General features: G+C 42.5%; 1 protein-coding gene across 1 annotated transcript in view; it reads right to left on the bottom strand.

Moving 5' to 3' along the window:
- PPP1R21 (protein phosphatase 1 regulatory subunit 21) overlaps positions 1-27,834 on the bottom strand; it is a 557,069-nt gene that overhangs the window by 232,055 nt on the left and 297,180 nt on the right. The window contains exons 13-14 of the mRNA XM_053712717.1: positions 18,735-18,827; positions 16,763-16,890 (exon numbers count right to left, since the gene is read on the bottom strand). Of these exons, the coding sequence (XP_053568692.1) occupies positions 16,763-16,890; positions 18,735-18,827 (221 nt within the window). The remainder of the gene's footprint in view (positions 1-16,762; positions 16,891-18,734; positions 18,828-27,834) is intronic.

The following is a 27,834-nucleotide window of genomic DNA, read 5'->3' as shown; positions in this document are numbered from 1 at the left end:
AGCATTTTTGCCAATACATGTATATTGCAAATATCTTTCTATTCAAAGATGTAATTCATCTATGTGCATTTAAATTTTGGCCAGAATGTCCCTTTAATGTTATTAAATCATTTGCAAAGTCTCCTGCAAAATTATGAATACTATTAACTTCCATGACCCTTTAACAACTATTGCACAAAATCACTCTAATCAATTATTTACACAAAAATAGCCAGATTTAAAGGGAAATAATACTCATATGCTAAATCACTTGAAACTGATGCAGTATAACTGTAAAAAGCTGAAAGGAAAATATCACCTGAGCATCTCTATGTAAAAATGGAAGATATTTTACCTCACAATCTCCTAAGCTCAGCAGAGTGAGTTCTGTGTAAAAAGTTATACTCAGCTGCTCCCAGCTGCAGGTAAAAAAAAAAAAAAAATGAAAAAATGAACAGCAGCCAATCAGCATCAGCAGTGCTGAGGTCATGAACTCTTTTACTGTGATCTCATGAGATTTGACTAAACTCTCATGAGATTTCATAGTAAACTTCCCTAATCTGAATAGGGAAATAATATGAGAGTGCACGAGGCTCATCCTTTCAGCTGTCCCGGGACAGACATACTAATATACTGCTTAGAAATCCTTTATAATGGGATGTGGCTACTGAGAAACTTTTGAGGTAAAATATCTTTCTTTTTTACATAGAGATGTTCAGGTGATATTTTGTAGTCAGTTTTTTACAGCTATGCTGCATCACTTTCAAGTGTTTAAACATTTGGGTATTATGGCCCTTTAATTAACAAAGTCATGTGATTACTACGAAAAATATATTATTTTATAAAATCAGAATAATAAAACATATAAGGTAGATTACGAGTAGAGTGTGAATTAATGCACCTGCTCGAGCGTTAATTGTGCTTAAAGTAAGCTTTTTGCATGCATCAGGTTGCATTCGTATTTTGAGTTGAAAGTAAACGGTTTATGCTCGTGCGCTAGCGCCGACGAGCGCAAAAAAAAAAAACTTAGTTACAATATCACGTGCACGATCACGTATTCCCCAATAGAAGTCAATGGAGAGAAAAAAAGTGGGGGAACCCCACTCTCACGCAAACACTATCACATATTCTCATTAGCGCTAACCCGACATGAAAATATAAATATGAAATATTCCAATGTTCTTTACATAACTGAATATGTAATATTTATTCATAAATAAATATTTCTGTACATATCTGATGTTTTTTTGGTTAAATATATATATCTATACCTATATATATATATATATATATATATATATATATATATATATATACACACAGTATATACATATATATATATATATATATATATATATATATATTTCTTTCATGTAAATAGCAAGAGTCCATGAGCTAGTGACGTATGGGATATACATTCCTACCAGGAGGGGCAAAGTTTCCCAAACCTTAAAATGCCTATAAATACACCCCTCACCACACCCACAATTCAGTTTTACAAACTTTGCCTCCTATGGAGGTGGTGAAGTAAGTTTGTGCTAGATTCTACGTTGATATGCGCTCCGCAGCAGGTTGGAGCCCGGTTTTCCTCTCAGCGTGCAGTGAATGTCAGAGGGATGTGAGGAGAGTATTGCCTATTTGAATACAATGATCTCCTTCTACGGGGTCTATTTCATAGGTTCTCTGTTATCGGTCGTAGAGATTCATCTCTTACCTCCCTTTTCAGATCGACGATATACTCTTATATATACCATTACCTCTACTGATTCTCGTTTCAGTACTGGTTTGGCTTTCTACAACATGTAGATGAGTGTCCTGGGGTAAGTAAGTAAGCTTATTTTCTGTGACACTCTAAGCTATGGTTAGGCACTTTTTTATAAAGTTCTAAATATATGTATTCAAACATTTATTTGCCTTGACTCAGGATGTTCAACATTCCTTATTTTCAGACAGTCAGTTTCATACTTGGGATAATGCATTTGTTTCAATCATTTTTTCTTACCTTAAAAAATTTGACTTTTTCCCTGTGGGCTGTTAGGCTCGCGGGGGCTGAAAATGCTTCATTTTATTGCGTCATTCTTGGCGCTGACTTTTTTGGCGCAAAATTTTTTTTCTGTTTCCGGCGTCATACGTGTCGCCGGAAGTTGCGTCATTTTTTGACGTTTTTTTTGCGTCAAAAGTGTCGGCGTTCCGGATGTGGCGTCATTTTTGGCGCCAAAAGCATTTAGGCGCCAAATAATGTGGGCGTCTTTTTTTGGCGCTAAAAAATATGGGCGTCATTTTTGTCTCCACATTATTTAAGTCTCATTATTTATTGCTTCTGGTTGCTAGAAGCTTGTTCACTGGCATTTTTTTCCCATTCCTGAAACTGTCATTTAAGGAATTTGATCAATTTTGCTTTATATGTTGTTTTTTCTTTTACATATTGCAAGATGTTCCACGTTGCAACTGAGTCAGAAGATACTTCAGGAAAATCGCTGCCCAGTGCTGGAGCTACCAAGCTAAGTGTATCTGCTATAAACTTTTGGTATCTGTTTCTCCAGCTGTTGTTTGTATTGCATGTCATGACAAACTTATTAATGCAGATAAAATTTCCTTTAGTACTGTTACATTACCTGTTGCTGTTCCGTCAACATCTAATTTTCAGAGTGTTCCTGATAACATAAGAGATTTTATTTTTTAAATCCATTAAGAAGGCTATGTCTGTTATTTCTCCTTCTAGCATACATAAAAGTCTTTTAAAACTTCTCTTTTTTCAGATGAATTTTTAAATGAACATCATCATTCTGATACTGATAATGGTTCTTCTGGTTCAGAGGTTTCTGTCTCAGAGGTTGATGCTGATAAATCTTTGTATTTGTTCAAGATGGAATTTATTCGTTCTTTATTTAAAGAAGTATTAATTGCATTAGAAATAGAGGATTCTGGTCCTCTTGATACTAAATCTAAACGTTTAAATAAGGTTTTTAAATCTCCTGTAGTTATTCCAGAAGTGTTTTCTCTCCCTGATGCTATTTCTGAAGTAATTTCCAGGGAATGGAATAATTTGGGTAATTCATTTACTCCTTCTAAACGTTTAAGCAATTATATCCTGTGCCATCTGACAGATTAGAATTTTGGGACAAAATCCCTAAGGTTAATGGGGCTGTCTCTACTCCTGCTAAACGTACTACTATTCCTACGGCAGATAGTACTTCATTTAAGGATCCATTAGATAGGAAAATTGAATCCTTTCTAAGAAAAGCTTACTTATGTTCAGGTAATCTTCTTAGACCTGCTATATTTTTAGCGGATGTTACTGCAGCTTCAACTCTTTGGTTAGAAGCTTTAGCGCAACAAGTAACAGATCATAATTTTATAGCATTATTATTATTCTATAACATGCTAATAATTTTATTTGTGATACCATCTTTTGATATCATTAGAGTTGATGTCAGGTATATGTCTCTAGCTATTTTAGCTAGAAAAGCTTTATGGCTTAAAACTTGGAATGCTGATATGTCTTCTAAGTCAACTTTGCTTTCCCTTTCTTTCCAGGGTAATAAATTATTCGATTCTCAGTTGGATTCTATTATCTCAACTGTTACTGGAGGGAAGGGAACATTTTTACCAAAGGATAAAAAATCTAAGGTAAATTTAGGTCTAATAATCGTTTTCGTTCCTTTCCTCACAACAAGGAACAAAAGCCTGATCCTTCATCCTCAGGAGCGGTATCAGTTTGGAAACCATTTCCAGTTTGGAATATATCCAAGCCTTATAGAAACCTAAAGCCAGCTCCTAAGTACCCATGAAGGTGCGGCCCTCATTCCAGCTCAGCTGGTATGGGGCAGATTACGTTTTCTTCAAGGAAATTTGGATCAATTCCGTTCACAATCTCTGGTTTCAGAACATTGTTTCAGAAAGGTACAGAATTGGCTTCAAGTTAAGGCCTCCTGCAAAGAGATTTTTTTCTTTCCCGTGTCCCAGTAAACACAGCAAAGGCTCAGCATTTCTGAAATGTGTTTCAGATCTAGAGTTGGCTGGAGTAATTATGCCAGTTCCAGTTCTGGAACAGGGGCTGGGGTTTTATTCTCTCTCTTCATTGTACCAAAGAAGGTCAATTCCTTCAGACCAGTTCCGGATCTATCAATATTGAATCGTTATGTAAGGATACCAACATTCAAGATGGTAACTGTAGGACTATCCTGCCTTTTGTTTAGCAAAGGCATTATATGTCTACAATAGATTTACAGGATGCATATCTGCATATTCCGATTCATCCAGATAACTTTTAGTTTCTGAGATTCTCTTTTTAGACAAGCATTACCAGTTTTGTGGCTCTACCGTTTGGCCTAGCGTCAGCTCCAAGAATTTTTTCAAAGGTTCTCGGTGCCCTTCTGTCTGTAATCAGAGAACAGGGTTTTGGTATTTCCTTATTTGGACGATATCTTGGTACTTGCTCAGTCTTCACATTTTCGCAGAATCTCATACGAATCGACTTGTGTTGTTTCTTCAAGATCATGGTTGGAGGATCAATTTACCAATCAGTTCATTGATTCCTCAGACAAGGGTAACCTTTTTAGGTTTCCAGATAGATTCAGTGTCTATGACTCTGTCCTTGTCAGACAAGAGAAGTTTAACATTGATATCAGCTTGTCAAAACCTTCAGTCACAATCATTCCCTTTGGTAGCTTTATGCATGGAAATTTTAGGTCTTAGGACTGCCGCATCGGATGCGATCTCCTTTGCTCGTTTTCACATGCGACCTCTTCAGCTCTGTATGCTGAACCAATGGTGCAGGGATTACACAAAGATATCTCAATTAATATCTTTAAACCGATTATACGACACTCTCTGACATGGTGGACAGTTCACCATCGTTTAGTTCAGGGGGCTTCTTTGTTCTTCCGACCTGGACTATAATCTCAACAGATGCAAGTCTTACAGGTTGGGGAGCTGTGTGGGGGTCTCTGACGGCACAAGGGGTTTGGGAATCTCAGGAGGTGAGATTACCGATCAATATTTTGGAACTCCGTGCAATTTTCAGAGCTCTTCAGTCTTGGCCTCTTCTGAAGAGAGAGTTGTTCATTTGTTTTCAGATAGACAATGTCACAACTGTGGCATACATCAATCATCAAGGAGGGACTCGCAGTCCTCTGGCTATGAAAGAAGTATCTCGAATTGTGGTTTGGGCGGAATCCAGCTCCTGTCTAATCTCTGCGGTTCATATCCCAGGTATAGACAATTGGGAAGCGGATTATCTCAGTCGCCAAACGTTGCATCTGGGCGAATGGTCTCTTCACCCAGAGGTATTTCTTCAGATTGTTCAAATGTGGGAACTCCCAGAAATAGATCTGATGGCTTCTCATCTAAACAAGAAACTTCCCTGGTATCTGTCCAGATCCCGGGATCCTCGGGCAGAGGCAGTGGATGCATTATCACTTCCTTGGAAGTATTATCCTGCCTATATCTTTCCGCCTCTAGTTCTTCTTCCAAGAGTATTCTCCAAGATTCTAAAGGAATGCTCGTTTGTCCTGCTGGTAGCTCCAGTATGGCCTCACAGGTTTTGGTATGCAGATCTTGTCCGGATGGCCTCTTGCCAGCTGTGGACTCTTCCGTTAAGACCAGACTTTCTGTCGCAAGGTCCTTTTTTCCATCAGGATCTCAAATCCTTCAATTTTAAGGTATGGAGTTTGAACGCTTGATTCTTGGTCAAAGAGGTTTCTCTGACTCTGTGATTAATACTATGTGACAGGCTCGTAAATCTGTATCTAGAGAGATATATTATAGAGTCTGGAAGACTTATATTTCTTAGTGTCTTTCTCATCATTTTTTCTTGGCATTCTTTTTGAATACCGAGAATTTTACAGTTTCTTCAGGATGGTTTAGATAAAGGTTTGTCCGCAAGTTCCATGAAAGGACAAATCTCTGCTCTTTCTGTTCTTTTTTCACAGAAGGATTGCTAATCTTCCTGATCTTCATTGTTTTGTACAAGCTTTGGTTCGTATAAAACCTGTCATTAAGTCAATTTCTCCTCCTTGGAGTTTGAATTTGGTTCTGGGGGCTTTTCAAGCTCCTCCTTTTGAACCCATGCATTCTTTGGTCGTTATATTACTTTCTTGGAAAGTTTTGTTTCTTTTGGCCATCTCTTCTGCCAGAAGAGTCTCTGAATTATCTGCTCTTTCTTGTGAGTCTCCTTTTCTGATTTTTCATCAGGATAAGGCGGTGCTGCGAACTTCTTTTGAATTTTTTACCTAAGGTTGTGAATTCTAACAACATTAGTAGAGAAATTGTGGTTCCTTCATTATGTCCTAATCCTATGAATTCTAAGGAGAAATCATTGCATTCTTTGGATGCTGTTAGAGCTTTGTATTATTATGTTGAAGCTACTAAGTCTTTCCGAAAGACTTCTAGTCTATTTGTCATCTTTTCCGGTTCTAGAAAAGGCCAGAAAGCTTCTGCCATTTCTTTGGCATCTTGGTTGAAATCTTTATTTCATCATGCCTATGTCGAGTCGGGTAAAATTCCGCCTCGAAGGATTACAGTTCATTCTACTAGGTCAGTTTCTACTTCCTGGGCGTTTAGGAATGAAGCTTCGGTTGATCAGATTTGCAAAGCAGCAACTTGGTCCTCTTTGCATACTTTTGATAAATTCTACCATTTTGATGTGTTTTCTTCTTCTGAAGCAGTTTTTGGTAGAAAAGTACTTCAGGCAGTGGTTTCAGTTTGAATCTTCTGCTTATGTTTTTCATTAAACTTTATTTTGGGTGTGGATTATTTTCAGCAGGAATTGGCTGTCTTTATTTTATTTCTCCCTCTCTAGTGACTCTTGCGTGGAAAGATCCACATCTTGGGTAGTCATTATCCCATACGTCACTAGCTCATGGACTCTTGCTAATTACATGAAAGAAAACATAATTTATGTAAGAACTTACCTGATAAATTAATTTCTTTCATATTAGCAAGAGTCCATGAGGCCCGCCCTTTTTTGTGGTGGTTATGATTTTTTTGTATAAAGCACAATTATTCCAATTCCTTATTTTATATGCTTTCGCACTTTTTTCTTATCACCCCACTTCTTGGCTATTCGTTAAACTGAATTGTGGGTGTGGTGAGGGGTGTATTTATAGGCATTTTAAGGTTTGGGAAACTTTGCCCCTCCTGGTAGGAATGTATATCCCATACGTCACTAGCTCATGGACTCTTGCTAATATGAAAGAAATGAATTTATCAGGTAAGTTATTACATAAATTATGTTATATATATATATATATATATATATATATATATATATATAGGTATTTACAGATATATATATATATATATATAGTAATATATATTTATAAATACTTATACCATATTCTACTATGTGCAAAACATTGGAATGTCAAATATTTATAGTAAATACATAGTTAAAACCTTTATTAAAAATGAATATGGCATAAATATGTTTTTTCATGTTTTCATCAACAACTACAATGCACTTATATATGTGTCGCATTTATATGTTTATATGTGTCTGTAAATACATATATCCAATATAATAAAAGGCCAGGTATGTTTGTCAGATGCAGTCATGCGCAGTAGAGACTGCACGAGGACAAACATACCTGGCCTTGAGCAGCAGAGGAGTGCGCACTGTGGAAGCTGCCTGGTGGGAGTGTGGCGGGTCGTGCTGTGATGGGGGCGTGACCGGGCGTGCCGTGGTGGGGGCGTGACAGGGTGTGCAGTGATGGGGGCATGGCCGGGTGTGCAGTGATGGGGGCGTGGCCGGGCAGGAGCGCACATTAAGGGGCGTGGCCGACGGGAGCAGCCGTGGTGGCAGCGGCATGGTCAAGTGAGAGAGAAAAACAGAGGGGAGAGCAAAACAGAGGGGAGAGCAAAACAGAGGGGAGAGAGGAGGGGGAGAGAGACCAAAAGAGAGGGGGGAGAGACCAAAAGAGAGGAGGGGGAAACAAAAAAAGAAAAAGGAGAGAGGGAGAGAGAGAGCAAAAGAGAGGAGAGCGAGCAAGCAAAAGAGTGGGGAGAGAGAGAGCAAAAGAAGGGGGAGAGAGCAAAAGAGGGGGGAGAGAGCAAAAGAGGGGAGAGAGAGCAAAAGAGGGGGGAGAAGAAAGCAAAAGAGGGGGGAGAGAGCAAAAGAGGGGGGAGAGAGCGCAAAAGAGGGGGGAGGGAGAACAAAAGAGGGGAGGAGAGAGAAAAAAAGAGGGGAGGAGAGAGAGCAAAAGAGGGGGGGAGAGAGCAAAAGAGGGGGGGAGAGAGCAAAAGAGGGGGGGGAGAGAGCAAAAGAGGGGGGGAGAGAGCAAAAGAGGGGGGAGAGAGAGCAAAAGAGGGGGGAGAGAGAGAGCAAAAGAGGGGGGAGAGAGAGAGCAAAAGAGGGGGGAGAGAGAGAGCAAAATAGGGGGGAGAGAGAGAGCAAAATAGGGGGGAGAGAGAGAACAAAAGAGGGGGGAGAGAGAGAGCAAAATAGGGGGGAGAGAGAGAACAAAATAGGGGGGAGAGAGAGAGCAAAATAGGGAAAAGAGAGAGAGCAAAATAGGGGGAGAGAGCAAAAGAGGGGGGAGAGAGAGAGCAAAAGAGGGGGGAGAGAGGGAAAGCAAAAGAGGGGGGAGAGAAAGCAACAGAGAGGGGGAGAGAGAGCAAAAGAGAGGAGAGAGAGCAACAGAGGGGGGGGATAGCAAAAGAGAGCGGAGAGAGAGAGAAAAAGAGAGCGGAGAGAGAGAGAGAGCAAAAGAGAGAAGAGAGAGAGAGCAAAAGAGAGGGGGAAAGAGAGAGCAAAAGAGAGGGGGAAAGAGAGAGCAAAAGAGAGGGGAGAGAGAGAGAGCAAAAGAGAGGGGAGAGAGCAAAAGAGGGGGGAGAGAGCAAAAGAGGGGGGAGGGAGAGAGCAAAAGAGGGGGGAGAGAGCAAAAGAGGGGGGGAGAGAGAGCAAAAGAGGGGGGAGAGAGAGAGCAAAAGAGGGGGGAGAGAGAGAGCAAAAGAGGGGGGAGAGAGAGAGCAAAAGAGGGGAGGAGAGAGAACAAAAGAGGGGAGGAGAGAGAACAAAAGAGGGGAGGAGAGAGAGCAAAAGAGGGGAGGAGAGAGAGCAAAAGAGGGGAGGAGAGAGAGCAAAAGAGGGGGGGAGAGAGCAAAAGAGGGGGGAGAAAGAGAGCAAAAGAGGGGGGAGAGAGAGAGCAAAATAGGGGGGAGAGAGCAAAATAGGGGGAAGAGAGAGAGCAAAATAGGGGGAGAGATAGAGCAAAAGAGGGGGGGGAGAGAGAGCAAAAGAGGGGGGAGAGAGAGAAAGCAAAAGAGGGGGGAGAGAAAGCTACAGAGAGGGGGAGAGAGAGCAAAAGAGAGGAGAGAGAGCAACAGAGGGGGGAGAGCAAAAGAGAGCGGAGATAGAGAGCAAAAGAGCAGAGAGAGAGAGCAAAAGAGCAGAGAGAGAGAGCAAAAGAGAGCGGAGAGAGAGAGAGCAAAAGAGAGCGGAGAGAGAGAGCAAAAGAGAGCGGAGAGAGAGAGAGCAAAAGAGAGCGGAGAGAGAGAGAGCAAAAGAGAGAAGAGAGAGAGAGTAAAAGAGAGAGGGAGAGAGAGAGCAAAAGAGAGGGGGAGAGAGAGAGCAAAAGAGAGGGGGAGAGAGAGAGCAAAAGAGAGGGGGAGAGAGAGAGCAAAAGAGAGGGGGAGAGAGCAAAAGAGAGGGGGAGAGAGAAAGCAAAAGGGGGGGAGAGAAAGCAAAAGGGGGGGGAGAGAAAGCAAAAGGGGGGGAGAGAAAGCAAAAGGGGGGTAGAGAAAGCAAAAGGGGGGTAGAGAAAGCAAAAGGGGGGTAGAGAGCAAAAGAGAGCAGAGAGAGAGCAAAAGAGAGCGGAGAGAGCAGAGAGGGGGGGAGAGAGCAAAAGAGAGCAGAGAGAGAGCAATAGAGAGCGGAGAGAGAGCAAAAGAGAGCGGAGAGAGAGCAAAAGAGCGGAGAGAGAGAGCAAAAGAGCGGAGAGAGAGAGCAAAAGAGCGGAGAGAGAGAGAGCAAAAGAGAGGGGGAGAGAAAGCAAAAGAGAGGGGGAGAGAGAGAGCAAAAGAGGGGGGGAGAGAGCAAAAGAGGGGGGAGAAAGAGAGCAAAAGAGGGGGGAGAAAGAGAGCAAAAGAGGGGGGAGAGAGAGAGCAAAATAGGGGGGAGAGAGCAAAATAGGGGGAAGAGAGAGAGCAAAATAGGGGGGAGAGAGAGAGCAAAAGAGGGGGGGAGAGAGAGCAAAAGAGGGGGGAGAGAGAGAAAGCAAAAGAGGGGGGAGAGAAAGCTACAGAGAGGGGGAGAGAGAGCAAAAGAGAGGAGAGAGAGCAACAGAGGGGGGAGAGCAAAAGAGAGCGGAGAGAGAGCAAAAGAGCAGAGAGAGAGAGCAAAAGAGCAGAGAGAGAGAGCAAAAGAGAGCGGAGAGAGAGAGAGCAAAAGAGAGCGGAGAGAGAGAGCAAAAGAGAGCGGAGAGAGAGAGCAAAAGAGAGCGGAGAGAGAGAGCAAAAGAGAGCGGAGAGAGAGAGAGCAAAAGAGAGAAGAGAGAGAGAGTAAAAGAGAGAGGGAGAGAGAGAGCAAAAGAGAGGGGGAGAGAGAGAGCAAAAGAGAGGGGGAGAGAGAGAGCAAAAGAGAGGGGGAGAGAGCAAAAGAGAGGGGGAGAGAGAAAGCAAAAGAGAGGGGGAGAGAGAAAGCAAAAGGGGGGGGAGAGAAAGCAAAAGGGGGGTAGAGAAAGCAAAAGGGGGGTAGAGAAAGCAAAAGGGGGGTAGAGAAAGCAAAAGGGGGGTAGAGAGCAAAAGAGAGCAGAGAGAGAGCAAAAGAGAGCGGAGAGAGCAGAGAGGGGGGAGAGAGCAAAAGAGAGCAGAGAGAGAGCAAAAGAGAGCGGAGAGAGAGCAAAAGAGAGCGGAGAGAGAGCAAAAGAGCGGAGAGAGAGAGCAAAAGAGCGGAGAGAGAGAGCAAAAGAGAGGGGGAGAGAAAGCAAAAGAGAGGGGAGAGAGAGAGCAAAAGAGGGGGGATAGAGAGAGCCAAAAGGGGAGGGGGAGAGAGAGAGCAAAAGAGTGGGGAGAGAGAGCAAAAGAGAGCGGAGAGAGAGAGAGCAAAAGAGAGCGGAGAGAGAGAGCAAAAGAGAGCGGAGAGAGAGAGCAAAAGAGAGCGGAGAGAGAGAGCAAAAGAGAGCGGAGAGAGAGAGCAAAAGAGAGCGGAGAGAGAGAGCAAAAGAGAGGGGGGAGAGAGCACAAAAGAGAGGGGGGAGAGAGAGCACAAAAGAGAGGGGGGAGAGAGCAAAAGAGGGGGGGAGAGCAAAAGACGGGGAAGAGAGAGCAAGAGAGAGGGGGAGCAAAAGAGAGGGAGAGAGAGAGAGCAAAAGAGAGGGAGAGAGAGAGAGAGCAAAAGAGAGGGGGGGAGAGAAAGAGCAAAAGAGGGAGAGAGAGAGCAAAAGAGAGGGGGGAGAGAAAGAGCAAAAGAGGGGGGAGAGAGAGAGCAAAAGAGAGGGGGAGAAAGAGCAAAGGGGAGGGGGAGAGAGAGAGCAAAAGAGAGGGGGAGAGCAAAAGAGTGGGGAGAGAGAGCAAAAGAGAGCGGAGAGAGAGAGCAAAAGAAGGGGAGAGAGCAAAAGAGAGCGGAGAGAGAGCAAAAGAGAGCGGAGAGAGAGAGCAAAAGAGAGAGGGAGAGAAAGCAAAAGAGAGAGGGAGAGAAAGCAAAAGAGAGGGAGAGAAAGCAAAAGAGAGAGGGAGAGAAAGTAAAAGAGAGAGAGGGAGAGAAAGCAAAAGAGAGGGGGAGAGAGAGAGCAAAAGAGAGGGGGAGAGAAAGAGCAAAAGAGGGAAGGGAGAGAGAGCAAAAGAGGGGGGAGAGAGAGCAAAAGAGGGGGGAGAGAGAGAGCAAAAGAGGGGGGAGAAAGAGCAAAGGGGAGGGGGAGAGAAAGAGCAAAAGAGGGGGGAGAAAGAGCAAAGGGGAGGGGGAGAGAGAGAGCAAAGGGGAGGGGGAGAGCAAAAGAGTAGGGAGAGAGAGCAAAAGAGGGGGAGAGAGCAAAAGAGAGCGGAGAGAGAGAGCAAAAGAGAGAGGGAGAGAAAGCAAAAGAGAGAGGGAGAGAAAACAAAAGAGAGAGGGAGAGAAAGCAAAAGAGAGGGAGAGAAAGCAAAAGAGAGGGAGAGAAAGCAAAAGAGAGGGAGAGAAAGCAAAAGAGAGGGAGAGAAAGCAAAAGAGAGGGAAAGAAAGCAAAAGAGAGAGGGAGAGAAAGTAAAAGAGAGAGAGGGAGAGAAAGCAAAAGAGAGGGAGAGAGAGCAAAGGGGAGGGGGAGAGAAAGAGCAAAAGAGGGAAGGGAGAGAAAGAGCAAAAGAGGGGGGAGAGAGAGAGAGAGCAAAAGAGAGGGGGAGAAAGAGCAAAGGGGAGGGGGAGAGAAAGAGCAAAAGAGAGGGGGAGAGAGAGCAAAAGAGGAGGGAGAGAGAGCAAAGGGGAGGGGGAGAGAAAGAGCAAAAGAGGGAAGGGAGAGAAAGAGCAAAAGAGGGGGGAGAGAGAGAGCTAAAGAGGGGGAGAAAGAGCAAAGGGGAGGGGGAGAGAAAGAGCAAAAGAGAGGGGGAGAGAGAGCAAAAGAGGGGGGAGAGAGAGCAAAAGAGGAGGGAGAGAGAGCAAAAGAGAGGGGGAGAGAGAGCAAAAGAGGAGGGAGAGAGAGCAAAAGAGAGCGGAGAGAGAGCAAAAGAGAGGGGGAGAGAAAGCAAAAGAGAGGGGGAGAGAGAGAGCAAAAGAGGGGGGGAGAGAGAGAGCAAAAGAGGGGGGAGATAGAGCAAAAGAGGGGAGAGAGAGAGAGCACAAAAGAGAGGGGGGGAGAGAGCAAAACAAAGATGGAGAAAGAGCAAAAGAGGGGGGGAGGGAGCAAAAGAGGGGGGAGAGAGAGCAAGGGAGAGGGGGAGCAAAAGAGAGGGAGAGAGAGAGCAAAAGAGAGGGAGATAGAGAGAGAGAGCAAAAGAGGGGGGGAGAGAAAGAGCAAAAGAGGGGGGAGAGAGAGAGCAAAACACAGGGGGAGAAAGAGCAAAGGGGAGGGGGAGAGAGAGAGCAAAAGAGAGGGGGAGAGCAAAAGAGTGGGGAGAGAGAGCAAAAGAGGGGGAGAGAGAGCAAAAGAGGGGGAGAGAGCAAACGAGAGCGGAGAGAGAGAGCAAAAGAGGGAGGGAGAGAAAACAAAAGAGAGAGAGGGAGAGAAAGCAAAAGAGAGAGAGGGAGAGAAAGCAAAAGAGAGAGAGGGAGAGAAAGCAAAAGAGAGAGGGAGAGAAAGCAAAAGAGAGAGGGAGAGAAAGCAAAAGAGAGGGGGAGAGAGAGAGCAAAAGAGGAGGGAGAGAGAGCAAAAGAGGGGGGAGAGCAAAAGAGGAGGGAGAGAAAGAAAAAGAGGGGGGAGAGAGAGCAAAAGAGGAGGGAGAGAGAGCAAAAGAGGAGGGAGAGAGAGCAAAAGAGGAGGGAGAGAGAGCAAAAGAGGGGAGAGAGAGAGCGAGCAAAAGAGAGGGGGGAGAGAGAGCAAAAGATGGGGGAGAGAGAGAGCAAAAGAGAGGGGGAGAGAGAGAGCAAAAGAGAGGGGGGAGATCGAGAGAGCAAAAGAGAGGGGGGAGAGAGAGAGAGCAAAAGAGAGGGGGGGAGAGAGAGAGAGCAAAAGAGAGGGGGGAGAGAGAGAGAGCAAAAGAGAGGGGGGAGAGAGAGAGAGAGAGCGCAAAAGAGAGGGGGGAGAGAGCAAAAGAGAGCGGGGAGAGAGAGAGCAAAAGAGAGCGGAGAGAGAGAGCAAAAGAGAGCGGAGAGAGAGAGCAAAAGAGAGTGGAGAGAGAGAGCAAAAGAGAGTGGAGAGAGAGAGCAAAAGAGAGCGGAGAGAGAGAGCAAAAGAGAGCGGAGAGAGAGAGCAAAAGAGAGCGGAGAGAGAGAGCAAAAGAGAGCGGAGAGAGAGAGCAAAAGAGAGCGGAGAGAGAGCAAAGAGAGCGGAGAGAGAGAGCAAAAGAGAGCGGAGAGAGAGAGCAAAAGAGAGCGGAGAGAGAGCGCAAAAGAGAATGGAGAGAGAGAGAGCAAAAGAGAGGGGGAGAAAAAGCAAAGGGGAGGGGGAGAGAGAAAGCAAAAGGGGGGGAAGAGCAAAAGAGGGGGGAGAGCAAAAGAGGGGGGAGAGAGAGAGCAAGAGAGGGGGAGAGAGAGAGCGAGAGAGAGCAAAAGAGAGGGGAGAGAGAGCAAAAGAGAGGGGAGAGAGAGCAAGAGAGGGGGGAAGAAAGAGCAAAAGAGAGGGGGGAAGAGAGAGAGAGAGCAAAAGAGAGGGGGAAAGAGAGAGAGCAAAAGAGAGGGGGAGAAAGAGCAAAGGGGAGGGGGAGAGAGAGAGAGAGCAAAAGAGGGGGGGAGAGCAAAAGAGGGGGGAGAGATAGCAAAAGTGGTGGGAGAGAGAGCAAAAGAGAGCGGAGAGAGAGCAAAATAGAGCAGAGAGAGAGCAAAAGAGAGGGGGAGAAAGAGCAAAGGGGTGGGGGAGAAAGAGCAAAGGGTAGGGGGAGAGAGAGCAAAAGAGGGGGGAGAGAGAGCGCAAGAGAGAGTGGGAGAGAGAGAGAGCAAGAGAGAGTGGGGGAGAGAGAGAGAGAGAGAGAGCAAAAGAGAGGGGGGAGATAGAGAGCAAAAGAGAGGGGGAGAAAGAGCAAAGGGGAGGGGGAGAGAGAGAGCAAAAGGGGGGGAGAGCTAAAGAGGGGAGAGAAAGCAAAAGAGGGAGAGAGAGCAAAAGAGGGGTGGGAGAGAGGGGGAGAGAGAGAGAGCAAAAGAGAGGGGGGGAGAGAGCAGAAGAGGGGGAGAGAGAGAGCAAAAGAGGGGGAGAGAGAGAGCAAAAGAGGGGGAGAGAGAGAGCAAAAGAGGGGGAGGGAGAGAGCAAAAGGGGGGGAGGGAGAGAGCAAAAGAGGGGGGAGAGCGAGAGCTCAAAAGAGAGGGGGGAGAGAGAGCTCAAAAGAGAGGGGGGAGAGACAGCTCAAAAGAGAGGGGGGAGAGACAGCTCAAAAGAGAGGGGGAGAGAGAGCTCAAAAGAGAGGGGGGAGAGAGAGCTCAAAATAGAGGGGGGAGAGAGAGCCCAAAAGAGAGGGGGGAGAGAGAGCCCAAAAGAGAGGGGGGAGAGAGAGCCCAAAAGAGAGGGGGGGAGAGAGAGCCCAAAAGAGAGGGGGGGAGAGAGAGCCCAAAAGAGAGGGGGGAGAGAGAGCCCAAAAGAGAGGGGGGAGAGAGAGCCCAAAAGAGAGGGGGGAGAGAGAGCCCAAAAGAGAGGGGGGAGAGAGAGTGCAAAAGAGAGGGGGAGAGAGAGCGCAAAAGAGAGGGGGGAGAGAGAGCGCAAAAGAGAGGGGGGAGAGAGAGGGAGTAAGGGTTGGAACCGCAGTATTTAAAAAAATTGGCCTGTGTACACGGGCTTTAGGACTAGTACATATAGAGACATATAAATATACACTACATACATATACAGCTTTAGAAATGTATATGTATGTATCTCTATGTTAAAGCCATTTGCCTTCCTTTTTTTTCTCCAACACCTGAGACCTCCTATCTTTGAGCCTTTATAACTTTTGTGTGGAATATTTTTTTAAATAATTTGTATTAGTGTTATTATGAGTGTAGCTATACTTTGTAATGTATTTTTTATGTGTTTTTTGCAACTTTTTAGTTTTGCAAAACAGTTAACCAGTACTCTGCTGACGTTGCAGTAATCATTTTAGCGTAAATTGCAATTGCGTTGACTTTCAACTTATAATACGATCGGTAAGCCTGACGAGCACAAACCCCCGCAATAAAACCTCTTATCGTTCACGCACAAATATTTGCGCTAAACTCATAATATGTCCCTTTATGTATAAAAAAGCACCTTTTGGTACACATACAAGCAATAGTAATACTCTAATAGTATAGTATTTGGTCACTGATCAACTATAACAAAAAAACAATAAATACAAAGTATGCTCAGTATAGCCTTGTAGAGAAATGAAGAAGTATCCATTTAGCAAATGGCATATGTCTAATATACAATCTACTTATTTCAATGCCATTTCAGTTTGGAGCTGGTCTAGGAAAAGTCTATAAATGATTTTTAATGCATCTTTCCTGATCTTATAAATCACACAGTTCTGAAATCCTCCAATCAAGAATGGTTCAGTGTTGTTCTTTGCCTTAGAAAGTGAATACTTGATTAGCATTTAAATTACATATAATGTTTACTGTTTTAGATTCCTGTAAAACACAAAGGAACTATATTTAACCTCTGCAAATGGGTAAAAACACAGTTAAAAGAAAATCAAACACTAAGGACTAGTGATGTGGTAGAGTTGGATTGCATTCGTATTACAAGTTTCAAAAAAACTTATTTTGCGCTAGCGGTAAAATCTCACTTAAAGTTGAAAATCACGATCGCATTTTCGCATTCCCCCACAGAAGTCAATGGAGAAAAAAAAGTGAAAAAAACCCTAACACCCACTCTCTCGCGCAAACACTATAGCATTTTTGCAATTGTACTAACCCGACATGAAAATATAAATATTTCATATACTAATGTTGTTAACATAATGGAATATGTTCTATTTATTCATAAATAAACAGGTCTACATATATCTGATGTTTTTTTTTAAACAAATATATATATATATATATATATATATATATATATATATATATATATATATATATATATGGAATTTAGTGCTGTTTCTTCTTTTATTAAACTGTATTTAACATTATTCTGAAGCTTTTGATGTCAGTGCAATGGCATCAGCATTTTGTGATTTCTAAAGCAATAATTGCATCAATGTTATAGCCTAAAGAATGATGATAACCGCAGACAAAACAGTTTAATCACTAGCAAACTATGTTATTTACCTTGCTTGTTCCATTCGTTAAAGCTACTAGCGAAGACAAGATGCAATCATTTGTTGTTTTAAGTTTATCTGTGGCTGCTGGAAGTTCCTGTTCCAATGAAGCTTTATGATTATAGTGCTTTGAAATCTCTGAAATTAAACATACGAATAAGACATTTTCTTAAGAATCTAACAAATGCCTGATGAGAAAGAAAAAAACAACATCTATAGTGCTATTGTAGTATATTTATTCACTAGACAGATTGTATTTGCAATCTTTATTTAAACAGAGTAATTAACTGACAAAATAACTAATATAACATAGGAAATGTTAGCTATAACCAGCAAATCTCTAGTGCTTGTAGTTGAAAGGTTTTATGGATATGTAAATAGCAAGAGCTGTTCCATTACAGTGACAACTTGTATATCACCATTCCTTACTACTGTTAAATCTAGTCCAATAGCTTTGCAGACTACAGAATATATTTGTCTCCTTATTAACCCCTTTGATGCGTATGACACAGCGTGCTCGCCATGCTCATCACTACTTGTCATGCAGGGGGATTGCCGATTGATAAAATGCTGTTTTGGGCGGTCACCCCTCACTACAGGCTGGGGATCGTTGGTGGCCTAGTAGAGGACAGCAGTCCCAGGCTTCATGGGAGTAATTTCTGTTTCTGTACTGAACAAAAGGGCCTCAAAAAGTCTGTATGGGCCCCTATTTCACATGTGGCTACCTATGCTGACAATTTAGTAAGGTGATCACAGTAATATCAGTGGCCACTTGGTCATTTTCAGTATTATTTATTTAAATCTAATAAAAAATTATACATTTTTTTTTTTACAGTTTTTGCTGCAGCTATCTCATATGCCATGAATTATAAATGTAATAATTGTATATTGTGAATCTGCTGGGCCTGCTGAAATAAAACCCAATATATTATTTGTTTGGGTCACTCAGTGAAATTTGAATTATAATAGGGTTTAAAACTAAGAAGGTTCGAGCTCAAATGCCCTTAATTATGCAAAACATGTTTTGCATGATTAAGAGCATTTGAGCCTGAAACGTTTATTTACCTGTCTGTTATGCTTCAATAAACAGATGATTGCTTATAGTGCTGTGGACATCAAACTTTTTTTGCAGTACCTGTTAGGAGCTTTGGCCGTGGCTCCAGTCCTACATGCACTACTCCGGATGGGAGTTCCAAGTGCTGAGCTTTAATCTATCTGCAGGGTTTAAATCCAGGTAGCAAAAAAGCTCAAAATGTCTCAGCACAGGGGTGAAAAAAAGGCTTAGCAGTGAAGGGGTTAATCTCTGCAGTTTCAAGCTCTCTCTACACTCAAACTTCCGTTTCTTTCCCCCAGTGGTCTTTTACAACTGCACCAGTGTAACCCGCTTGTGTGCCACTACCTCAGTCCCACACTGCAAATATAACTTCTTTATTTAGTTCCTCACATCACGACTATCCTAGCTATACTGTATGCACTTAATATCTAGGAGGTCTATCAGGGTCAAGGCAAATTGTAAATAGAATAAGCAAAACAAACTACGGTCACAAAAGACTGGAAATTCGAGAGATACTGCCTGAATAGCAATATTTACACAAATGAGTAAAAAACTGATTCTGTGAGCAGATATGCTAAGATCTGAAGAAAGTCTCAAATCACAAAAGGTCTATGCTATGTTAGGTTAGTGCTATGCTACAGTAGTGTACTATGGGGAAGATGTGACATGAGAATAATTTTATTATTAAGAAGTGCCTAAGGGAGCTTTGCCTGGATGGTCATATAATCTAGTTTTGGAACCCTATCAGACTGTAAGCAATAGCAATCAAATACCAATCTTCATTTTAATGCAACCCAATAATGAAAGCCACAAGAATCTCTGAAAAATAGCAAAATGATACTACATAACTTTCTAAAGATTATATCTAAGAAATATGAGTTAAAATGAAAACCTGTTTTTATATGTACAAACGTTATGCTTACTTTACCTTTCATAATATCATGGAGTCCGTGAAGAGAATCTGAAATCTGTGTCAATATGGAGCTATAATTAGATTTTAATAAACCCTCTGGACTGATGCCTGAAAAACATGTAAAAACAGAAAAGACCATTAAAATACAGGCAAATATTTGTTGTCCAACTCTAGTTACTGGTTAAATATAAACCTTTTCCTCTTGTAAAGGGACCAATGGAGAACTTAATGAACAGAGGGCCCTGGCACAATAATTCTGTATTATATATAGCTATATAATATATAAAATCAATTAACAGTGAGCCATAAGTAAAGCAACTATTGGGCGCTTCACAATCAAAATAAAAACACATCCCACCTGATCAGAGGAGGACTTTTGGCCTAGAAGATAAGTACATCAGCTCTGCCCATTTTACATTTATGTTTGATGATGCTTACAAAACAAAGAATCAAATCATCAAGTAAGGCTGCTTAAAAAATAATGCTTCATTAAAAGTTATACAGCTGTAGAATCTGATAAACATACACGCAATGATTTAATGTATCTGCTCACACAAAGACTCTTGGACTATAACAGCTTTATGAAGTAGTCAAACAGATTAGCAGGATATCTGAAGGACTTCTCAGCAACATGGATTTCAGAGGTAAAAGGACCAGTAAATACATCAGATTTGCTTAATCAACAAATGTATGATAAAAAGACAATGCAATAACTGTGTTTTTACCCATTTGCAGAAGTCTGAACTTCAAATAAGTAGTAGATTTTTATGTTAAGATTGTTATGTTAAAGGGACATTAAACACTTTGAGATGGTAATATAAAATGATAAATTGCATATAATAAAACAACTCTGCAATATACGTTCATTATTTATTTTTTCCTATTTGCCTGTAATTCCATTCTGAAATTGTGAGCTTTTCAGTTCCTGGTAGAAATGGAAGTGCAGAACACTGTTAAATCCAGCACAACCATTGGCTGCACACTCTAATGACCTATGTATAACTGTCCCTAATTGGCCACAGCAGAGAAGGTAACAAGTTACAACATGGCAGCTCCCATTGTTTTATAGACACTTATTTTGTCACTTTTTAAACAACTAATGAAACTTTAAAAAATACATCTACATGTTAGTCATGGACTAATCTTTTCTTTGAATGCATCATTCTATCTAGCATGTATTTAGTGTTTAATGTCCCTTTAAAGGGCCCTGATACCCAAATGTTTAAGCTTGAAAGTGATGCAGCATAGCTGTAAAAAGCTGACTAGAAAATATCAACAATGAACATCGAAATGTAAAAAAGAAAGATATTTTACCTCAAAAGTTTCTCAGAAGCCACATCCCATTGTAAAGGACATCTAAGCAACAAATCAGTATGTCTGTCTCGGGACAGCGGAAGCAGCGAGCATTCATGCACTCTCATGTTAATTCCCTATTCAGTGTAAGGAAGTTTACAATGAAATCTCATGAGAGTTAAGTGAAATCTCATGAGATCACAGTAAAAGAGGTCATGACCTCAGCACTGTTGATGCTGATTGGCTGCTGTTCATTTCTTCATTTTTTTTACCTGCAGCTGGGAGCAGAGTATAACTTTTTACACAGAACTTACTCTGCTGAGCTGAGGAAATTGTGAGGTAAAATATCTTCTTTTTTTACATAGAAATGCTCAGGTGATATTTTCCTGTCAGCTTTTTACAATTATACTGCATCAGTTTTAAGTGATTTAGCATATGAGTATTATGTCCCTTTAAGTTATGTCTATTTCCACTTCCCCTGTACCATGTGACAGCCATCAACCAATCACAAATGCATATAGCTATATTCTGTGAATTCTTGCACATGCTCAGTAGGAGCTGGTGACTCAAAAATTGTAAACATAAAAAGATTGTGCATATTTAGTTAATAGAAGTAAATTGGAAAGTTGTTAAACATTGCATGCTCTATCTGAATCATTAAACTTTAATATAGCAAACCTTATTTATATTCAGTATTGCCCAACAGCCTTTTTGGAGTGATGTTTCTGATTTTCTTTATATATATATATATATATATACACACACACACACACACACACACACAGTATCTCACAAAACTGAGTACACCCCTCACATTTTTGTAAATATTTTATTATATCTTTTCACGTGACAACACTGACGAAATGACACTTTGCTACAATGTAAAGTAGTGAGTGTACAGCCTGTATATCAGTGTAAATTTACTGTCCCCTCAAAATAACTCAACACGCAGCCATTAATGTCTAAACCGTTGGCAACAAAAGTGAGTACACCCCTAAGTGGAAATGTCCAAATTGGGCCCAATTAGCCATTTTCCTCCCCGGTGTGTTAAATTTGGTGTTATCGCTCTCACACACTCTCATACTGGTCACTGGAAGTTCAACACGGCACCTCATGGTAAAGAACTCTCTGAGGATCTGAAAAAAAGAATTGCTGCTTTACATAAAGATGGCCTAGGCTATAAGAAGATTGCCAAGACCCTGAAACTGAGCTGCAGCACAGTGGGCATGACCATACAGCGGTTTCACAGGACAGGTTCCACTCAGAACAAGGCTCGCCATGGTCGACCAAAGAGGTTGAGTGAACGTGATCAGCATCATATCCAGAGGTTGTCTTTGGGAAATAGATGTATGAGTGCTGCCAGCATTGCTGCAGAGGTTGAAGGGGTGGGGGGTTAGCCTGTCAGTGCTCAGACCATACGCCGCACACTGCATCAAATTGGTCTGCATGGCTGTCGTCCCAGAAGGAAGCCTCTTCTAAAGATGATGCACAAGAAAGCCCACAAACAGTTTGTTGAAGACAAGCACAACCATGTCCTGTGGTCCGATGAGACCAAGATAAACTTATTTAGTTCAGATTGTGTCAAGCGTGTGTAGTGGCAACCAGGTGAGGAGTACAAAGACAAGTGTGTTTTGCCTAGTCAAGCATGGTGGTGGGAGTGTCATGGTCTGGACCTTCATGAATGCTGCCAGCACTGGAGAGCTACAGTTCATTGAGGGAACCATAAATGTCAACATGTACTGTGACATACTGAAGCAGAGCATGATCCCCTCTCTTCTGAGACTGGGCCGCAGGGCAGTATTCCAACATGATAACGATACTAAACACACCTCCAAGATGACCACTGCCTTGCTAAAGAAGCTGAGGGTAAATGGACTGGGTAAGCATGTCTCCAGACCAAAACCCTATTGAGCATCCTCAAATGGAAGGTGTGGGAGCGCAAGGTCTCTAACAATCAACAGCTCTGTGATGTTGTCATGAAAAAGTGGAAGAGGACTCCAGTGGCAACCTGTGAAGCTCTGGTGAACTCCATGCCCAAGAGGGTTAAGGCAGTTCTTAGACATTAATGGCTGGGTGTTGAGTTATTTTGAGGGGACGGCAAATTTACACTGTTATACAGGTTGTACACTCACTACTTTACATTATAGCTAAGTGTCATTTCTTCAGTGTTGTCACATGAAAAGATATAATAAAAAATTTACAAAAATGTGAGGGGTGTACTCACTTTTGTGAGATACTGTATATATATATATATATATATATATATATATATATATATATATATATATATATATATATATATATATATATATATACACACACACACACACAGTATACAGCTACAAATAACCTTCTTGAAGCATCCAGCTGCCATCCAGAACCCCTTAAAAAGGGTATCCCATATGGCCAGATTCTAAGGCTAAAAAGAAATTGCTCCTCAAGAACCAAGTTTGAACATCATGCAGAATCTATGTGTAGAGGATTCATTGAGAGAGGATATTCTCATAATTTGATAAAACGCACTTTGAATAAAGTAAGAAAATTAAACAGGGATGACCTCCTTTACTCAAAATCTGACAAAAAGAGTGAAAATAAATTAAGATTCATCACAACATATAATTGTCATTGAATTGGCATAGTCTAACTCTAGATGAAAAAATTGCAGAAAAAGTAGGAAAAACCCCCCTTATGACCGCCAAAAAATCTCCTAACCTAAAAGTTAGTAAAAAGTAAATTTGTAAGGTCTGAACCTGAAAGTATTTGGTTGGAAAAAATACCAACACGTCAAAGGGAATTTCCCATGTGGACACTGTGTTTATTGTCCATTCATGCTTAAATGCAAAACCTTTTCAGCAAATACCGGTAAACAGTTTGATATTATATGTTTTTATAATTGCAATTCAGTAGGGGTTGTCTATCTTTTACAATGCTCATGTCCTCTGTTCTATGTTGGAAAAACAAAACGGATGTTCAAGGACAGAGTACAGGAAGCATAGAGATGACATCTAGTGTAGCTCGCGTCATTTTAGAGAGGTACATAATAGCAGTACTGTCTCTTTAAAATTTGTAGGAATTGACAGAGGAATAACTAATGGGAGAGGAGGCGATGAAAAACAGAATTTATGCTTACCTGATAAATTACTTTCTCTTGTGGTGTATCCAGTCCACGGATTCATCCTTTACTTGTGGGATATTCTCCTTCCCTACAGGAAGTGGCAAAGAGAGCACACAGCAGAGCTGTCCATATAGCTCCCCCTCTAGCTCCACCCCCCAGTCATTCGACCGAAGGTTAGGAAGAAAAAAGGAGAAACCATAGGGTGCAGTGGTGACTGTAGTTTAAACAAAAAATTATTACCTGACTTAATCGCCAGGGCGGGCCGTGGACTGGATACACCACAAGAGAAAGTAATTTATCAGGTAAACATAAATTCTGTTTTCTCTTGTAAGGTGTATCCAGTCCATGGATTCATCCTTTACTTGTGGGATACCAATACCAAAGCTTTAGGACACAGATGAAGGGAGGGAACAAGACAGTTACCTTAAACAGAAGGCACCACTGCTTGTAAAACCTTTTTTCCAAAAATAGCCTCCGAAGAAGCAAAAGTATCGAATTTGTAAAATTTGGAAAAAGTATGCAGCGAAGACCAAGTCGCTGCCTTACAAATCTGTTCAACAGAAGTCTCGTTTTTAAAAGCCCATGTGGAAGCCACTGCTCTGGTAGAATGAGCAGTAATAGTCTCAGGAGGCTGCTGGCCAGCAGTCTCATAGGCCACACGGATGATGCTTTTCAGCCAAAAGGAAAGAGAGGTAGCAGTCGCTTTCTGACCTCTCCTCTTACCAGAATAGATAACAAACAAGAAAGATGTTTGTCTGAAATTCTTAGTTGCTTGTAAATAGAACTTTAAAGCACGAACCACATCAAGATTGTGTAACAGACGTTCCTTCTTCGAAGAAGGGTTAGGACACAGAGAAGGAACAACAATTTCCTGGTTAATATTCTTGTTAGAAACAACTTTAGGAAGAAAACCAGGTTTGGTACGCAAAACTACCTTATCTGCGTGGAACACCAGGTAAGGTGAATCACACTGTAAGGCAGATAACTCTGAGACTCTTCGAGCAGAAGAGATAGCTACCAAAAACAAAATTTTCCAAGATAACAACTTAATATCTATGGAATGTAAAGGTTCAAACGGAACCCCTTGAAGAACTGAAAGAACTAGATTTAGACTCCATGGCGGAGCCACAGGTTTATAGACAGGCTTGATTCTGACTAAAGCCTGAGTAAACGCTTGAACGTCTGGTACCTCTGCCAGACGCTTGTGTAAAAGAATAGACAGAGCAGATACCTGTCCTTTTAAGGAACTAGCTGACAATCCTTTCTCCAATCCTTCTTGGAGGAAAGACAGTATCCTGGGAATCCTAATCTTACTCCATGAGTAACCCTTGGATTCACACCAACAGAGTTATTTCTGCCATATCTTATGGTAGATTTTCCTGGTGACAGGCTTTCTAGCCTGAATCAAGGTATCTATAACTGACTCAGAGAAACCACGCTTTGATAGAATTAAGCGTTCAATCTCCAAGCAGTCAGACGCAGAGAAATTAGATTTGGATGCTTGAACGGACCCTGTATTAGAAGATCCTGCCTCATTGGCAGTGTCCATGGTGGGACAGATGACATGTCCACTAGGTCTGCATACCAAGTCCTGCGTGGCCACGCAGGCGCCATCAGAATCACCGAAGCCTTCTCCTGCTTGATTCTGGCGACCAGACGAGGTAGAAGGGGAAACGGTGGAAAAACATAAGCCAGATTGAAGGACCAAGGCGCAGCTAGAGCATCTATCAATACCGCCTTGGGATCCCAGGACCTGGACCCGTAGAGAGGAAGTTTGGTGTTCTGACGGGACGCCATCAGATCCAACTCTGGAATGCCCCATAGCCGAGTCATCTGGGCAAACACCTCCGGATGGAGTTCCCACTCCCCCGGGTGAAATGTCTGACGACTTAGAAAATCCGCCTCCCAGTTGTCTACTCCTGGGATGTGAATTGCTGAGAGATGGCAGGAGTGATCCTCCGCCCACCTGATTATCTTGGTTACTTCCGTCATCTCTAGGGAACTCTTTGTTCCCCCCTGATGATTGACGTAAGCTACAGTCTTGATGTTGTCCGACTGAAATCTGATGAATTTGGCCGCAGCTAGTTGAGGCCATGCCTGAAGAGCGTTGAATATCGCCCTCAGTTCCAGAATGTTTATCGGGAGAAGAGTTTCTTCCCGAGACCATAAGCCCTGAGCTTTCAGGGAGTCCCAGACCGCACCCCAGCCTACCAGACTGGCGTCGGTCGTTACAATGATTCACTCTGGCCTGCGGAAACATATTCCCTGAGACAGGTGATCCTGAGACAACCACCAGAGAAGAGAATCTCTGGTCTCCTGGTCCAACTGAATTTGAGGAGACAAATCTGCATAATCCCCATTCCACTGTTTGAGCATGCATAGTTGCAGTGGTCTGAGGTGTATCCGAGCAAAAGGGACTATGTCCATTGCTGCTACCATTAATCCGATTGTCTCCATGCACTGAGCTACAGATGGCCGGGGAATGGAATGAAGAACTCGGCAAGTAGTTAAGAGTTTTAACTTTCTGACCTCCGTCAGAAATATTTTCATTTCTACCGAGTCTATTAGAGTCCCTAGGAATGGAACCCTTGTGAGCGGGGAAAGAGAACTCTTTTTGATGTTCACCTTCCACCCATGAGACCTCAGAAAGGCCAATACAATCTCCGTGTGAGACTTGGCTCTTTGGAAAGACAGCCCCTGAATTAAGATGTCGTCTAGGTAAGGCGCCACTGCTATGCCCCGCGGTCTTAGAACCACCAGGAGGGACCCTAGCACCTTTGTGAAAATTCTGGGAGCAGTGGCTAAGCCGAAGGGAAGAGCCACAAACTGGTAATGCTTGTCCAGAAAAGCGAACCTGAGAAACTGGTGATGATCTTTGTGGATAGGAATGTGTAGGTATGCATCCTTTAGATCCACAGTAGTCATATATTGACCTTCCTGGATCATTGGTAAGATTGTCCGAATGGTCTCCATTTTGAATGATGGGACTCTGAGGAATATGTTTAGAATTTTTAGATCCAGGATGGGTCTGAAAATACCCTCTTTTTTGGGAACCACAAACAGGTTTGAGTAAAAACCCAACCCTTGTTCCGCAATTGGAACTGGGTGGATCACTCCCATGGTATGTAGATCTTCTACACAGCGTAAAAACGCCTCTTTCTTTGTCTGATCTGTAGACAGACGAGAAATGTGGAACCTTCCCCTCGGAGGAGAGTCCTTGAATTCTAGAAGATATCCCTGGGATACAATCTCTAATGCCCAAGGATCGTGTACATCTCTTGCCCAGGCCTGAGCGAAGAGAGAGAGTCTGCCCCCTACTAGATCCGGTCCCGGATCGGGGGCTACCCCTTCATGCTGTCTTGGTGGCAGCTGCAGGCTTTTTGGCCTGTTTACCCTTATTCTAGCCCTGGTAAGGTTTCCAGGTTGCCTTGGGCTGTGAAGCATTACCCTCTTGCTTTGCAGCCGGAGAGGATGAAGCGGGCCGTTCCTGAAATTACGAAAGGAACGAAAATTAGCTTTGTTCTTTGTCTTAAAGGACTTGTACTGAGGGAGAGCATGGCCTTTTCCCCCGGTGATTTCTGAAATAATCTCTTTCAATTCAGGCCGAAGAGGGTCTTTCCTTTGAAAGGGATGTTCAAAAGCTTGGATTTTGACGACACATCGGCCGACCAGGACTTTAGCCATAGCGCTTTAACAGACTAGTAGTATACACAAACAGGCTTGGAAAACACTTTAATCAATTAAAAAACACAATTTGAAAAAACGTTACTGTGCCTTTAAGTGATAAAAGAGGCACACAATTTTGCAAAACAGTGAAAAATGCAGTAATCTTTTTGAAATTTTCACAGTATGTACCTAAAGCCTTAGTAAGATTGCACCACTAGCAAGCAAAACGATTAACCCCTTAATGCCCAAACCGGAGCAGCCTAAAGCCAACAACCGGTTAAAATTACTACAGCACCTTGCCACAGCACTGCTTTGGCCCTACCTGCCCTTAGGGACCAGATTTGGGGGAATATAGCTTCCTTTAGGCCCTCAAACAGCAGCATGAACTTCTATGCAATTCTAACTGCGCATCTGAGGTGCAAAATTAGGCCCCTCCCACTCTACTCCAGAGCTGTGAGGCCTAAGAAACCACTTCTAAGTGAATAAAAAAATAGTCATGTTTGTAATAACCCCAGAAAGAACCCAAAAGGACTTTCAAAGTGTTTTACAAACGATATTTTCATAAAAAAACAATTGATTGCCCTGAATTAGTGTCAACCAGCATAATTAGCCCTGTTATGTAAACATTCAATTCCTTACTAAGTCTCTGAACATAGCTTACCCTCCCCCCTCATGGGGATATTGTCAGTCTCTTCTAGCATTATCTCAGTCTTGTCTAGAAATAAATGACTGAACATACCGTATTGCAGTCTACCCTGCAAACCGTTCCCCCCAACTGAAGTTTTCTGGTACTCCTCAGTCCTGTGTGGGAACAGCAGTGGATTTTAGTTACAACATGCTAAAATCATCTTCCTCTCAGCAGAAATCTTCATCACTTTTCTGCTAGAGAGTAAATAGTACAAACCGGTACCATTTAAAATAACAAACTTTTGATTGAAGATAATAAAAACTACAATTCTAACACCACATTCACTTTACCCTCCCGAGAGAGACCCTAGTGCTTAGAGCCGGCAAAGAGAATGACTGGGGAATGGAGCTAGA

Source organism: Bombina bombina, chromosome 4, assembly GCF_027579735.1.
Source record: "Bombina bombina isolate aBomBom1 chromosome 4, aBomBom1.pri, whole genome shotgun sequence".
Classification (NCBI taxonomy): Eukaryota; Metazoa; Chordata; class Amphibia; order Anura; family Bombinatoridae; genus Bombina; species Bombina bombina.
Note: the sequence above shows the minus strand (reverse complement) of the source record. Positions and strands in the feature narration are given on the sequence as shown.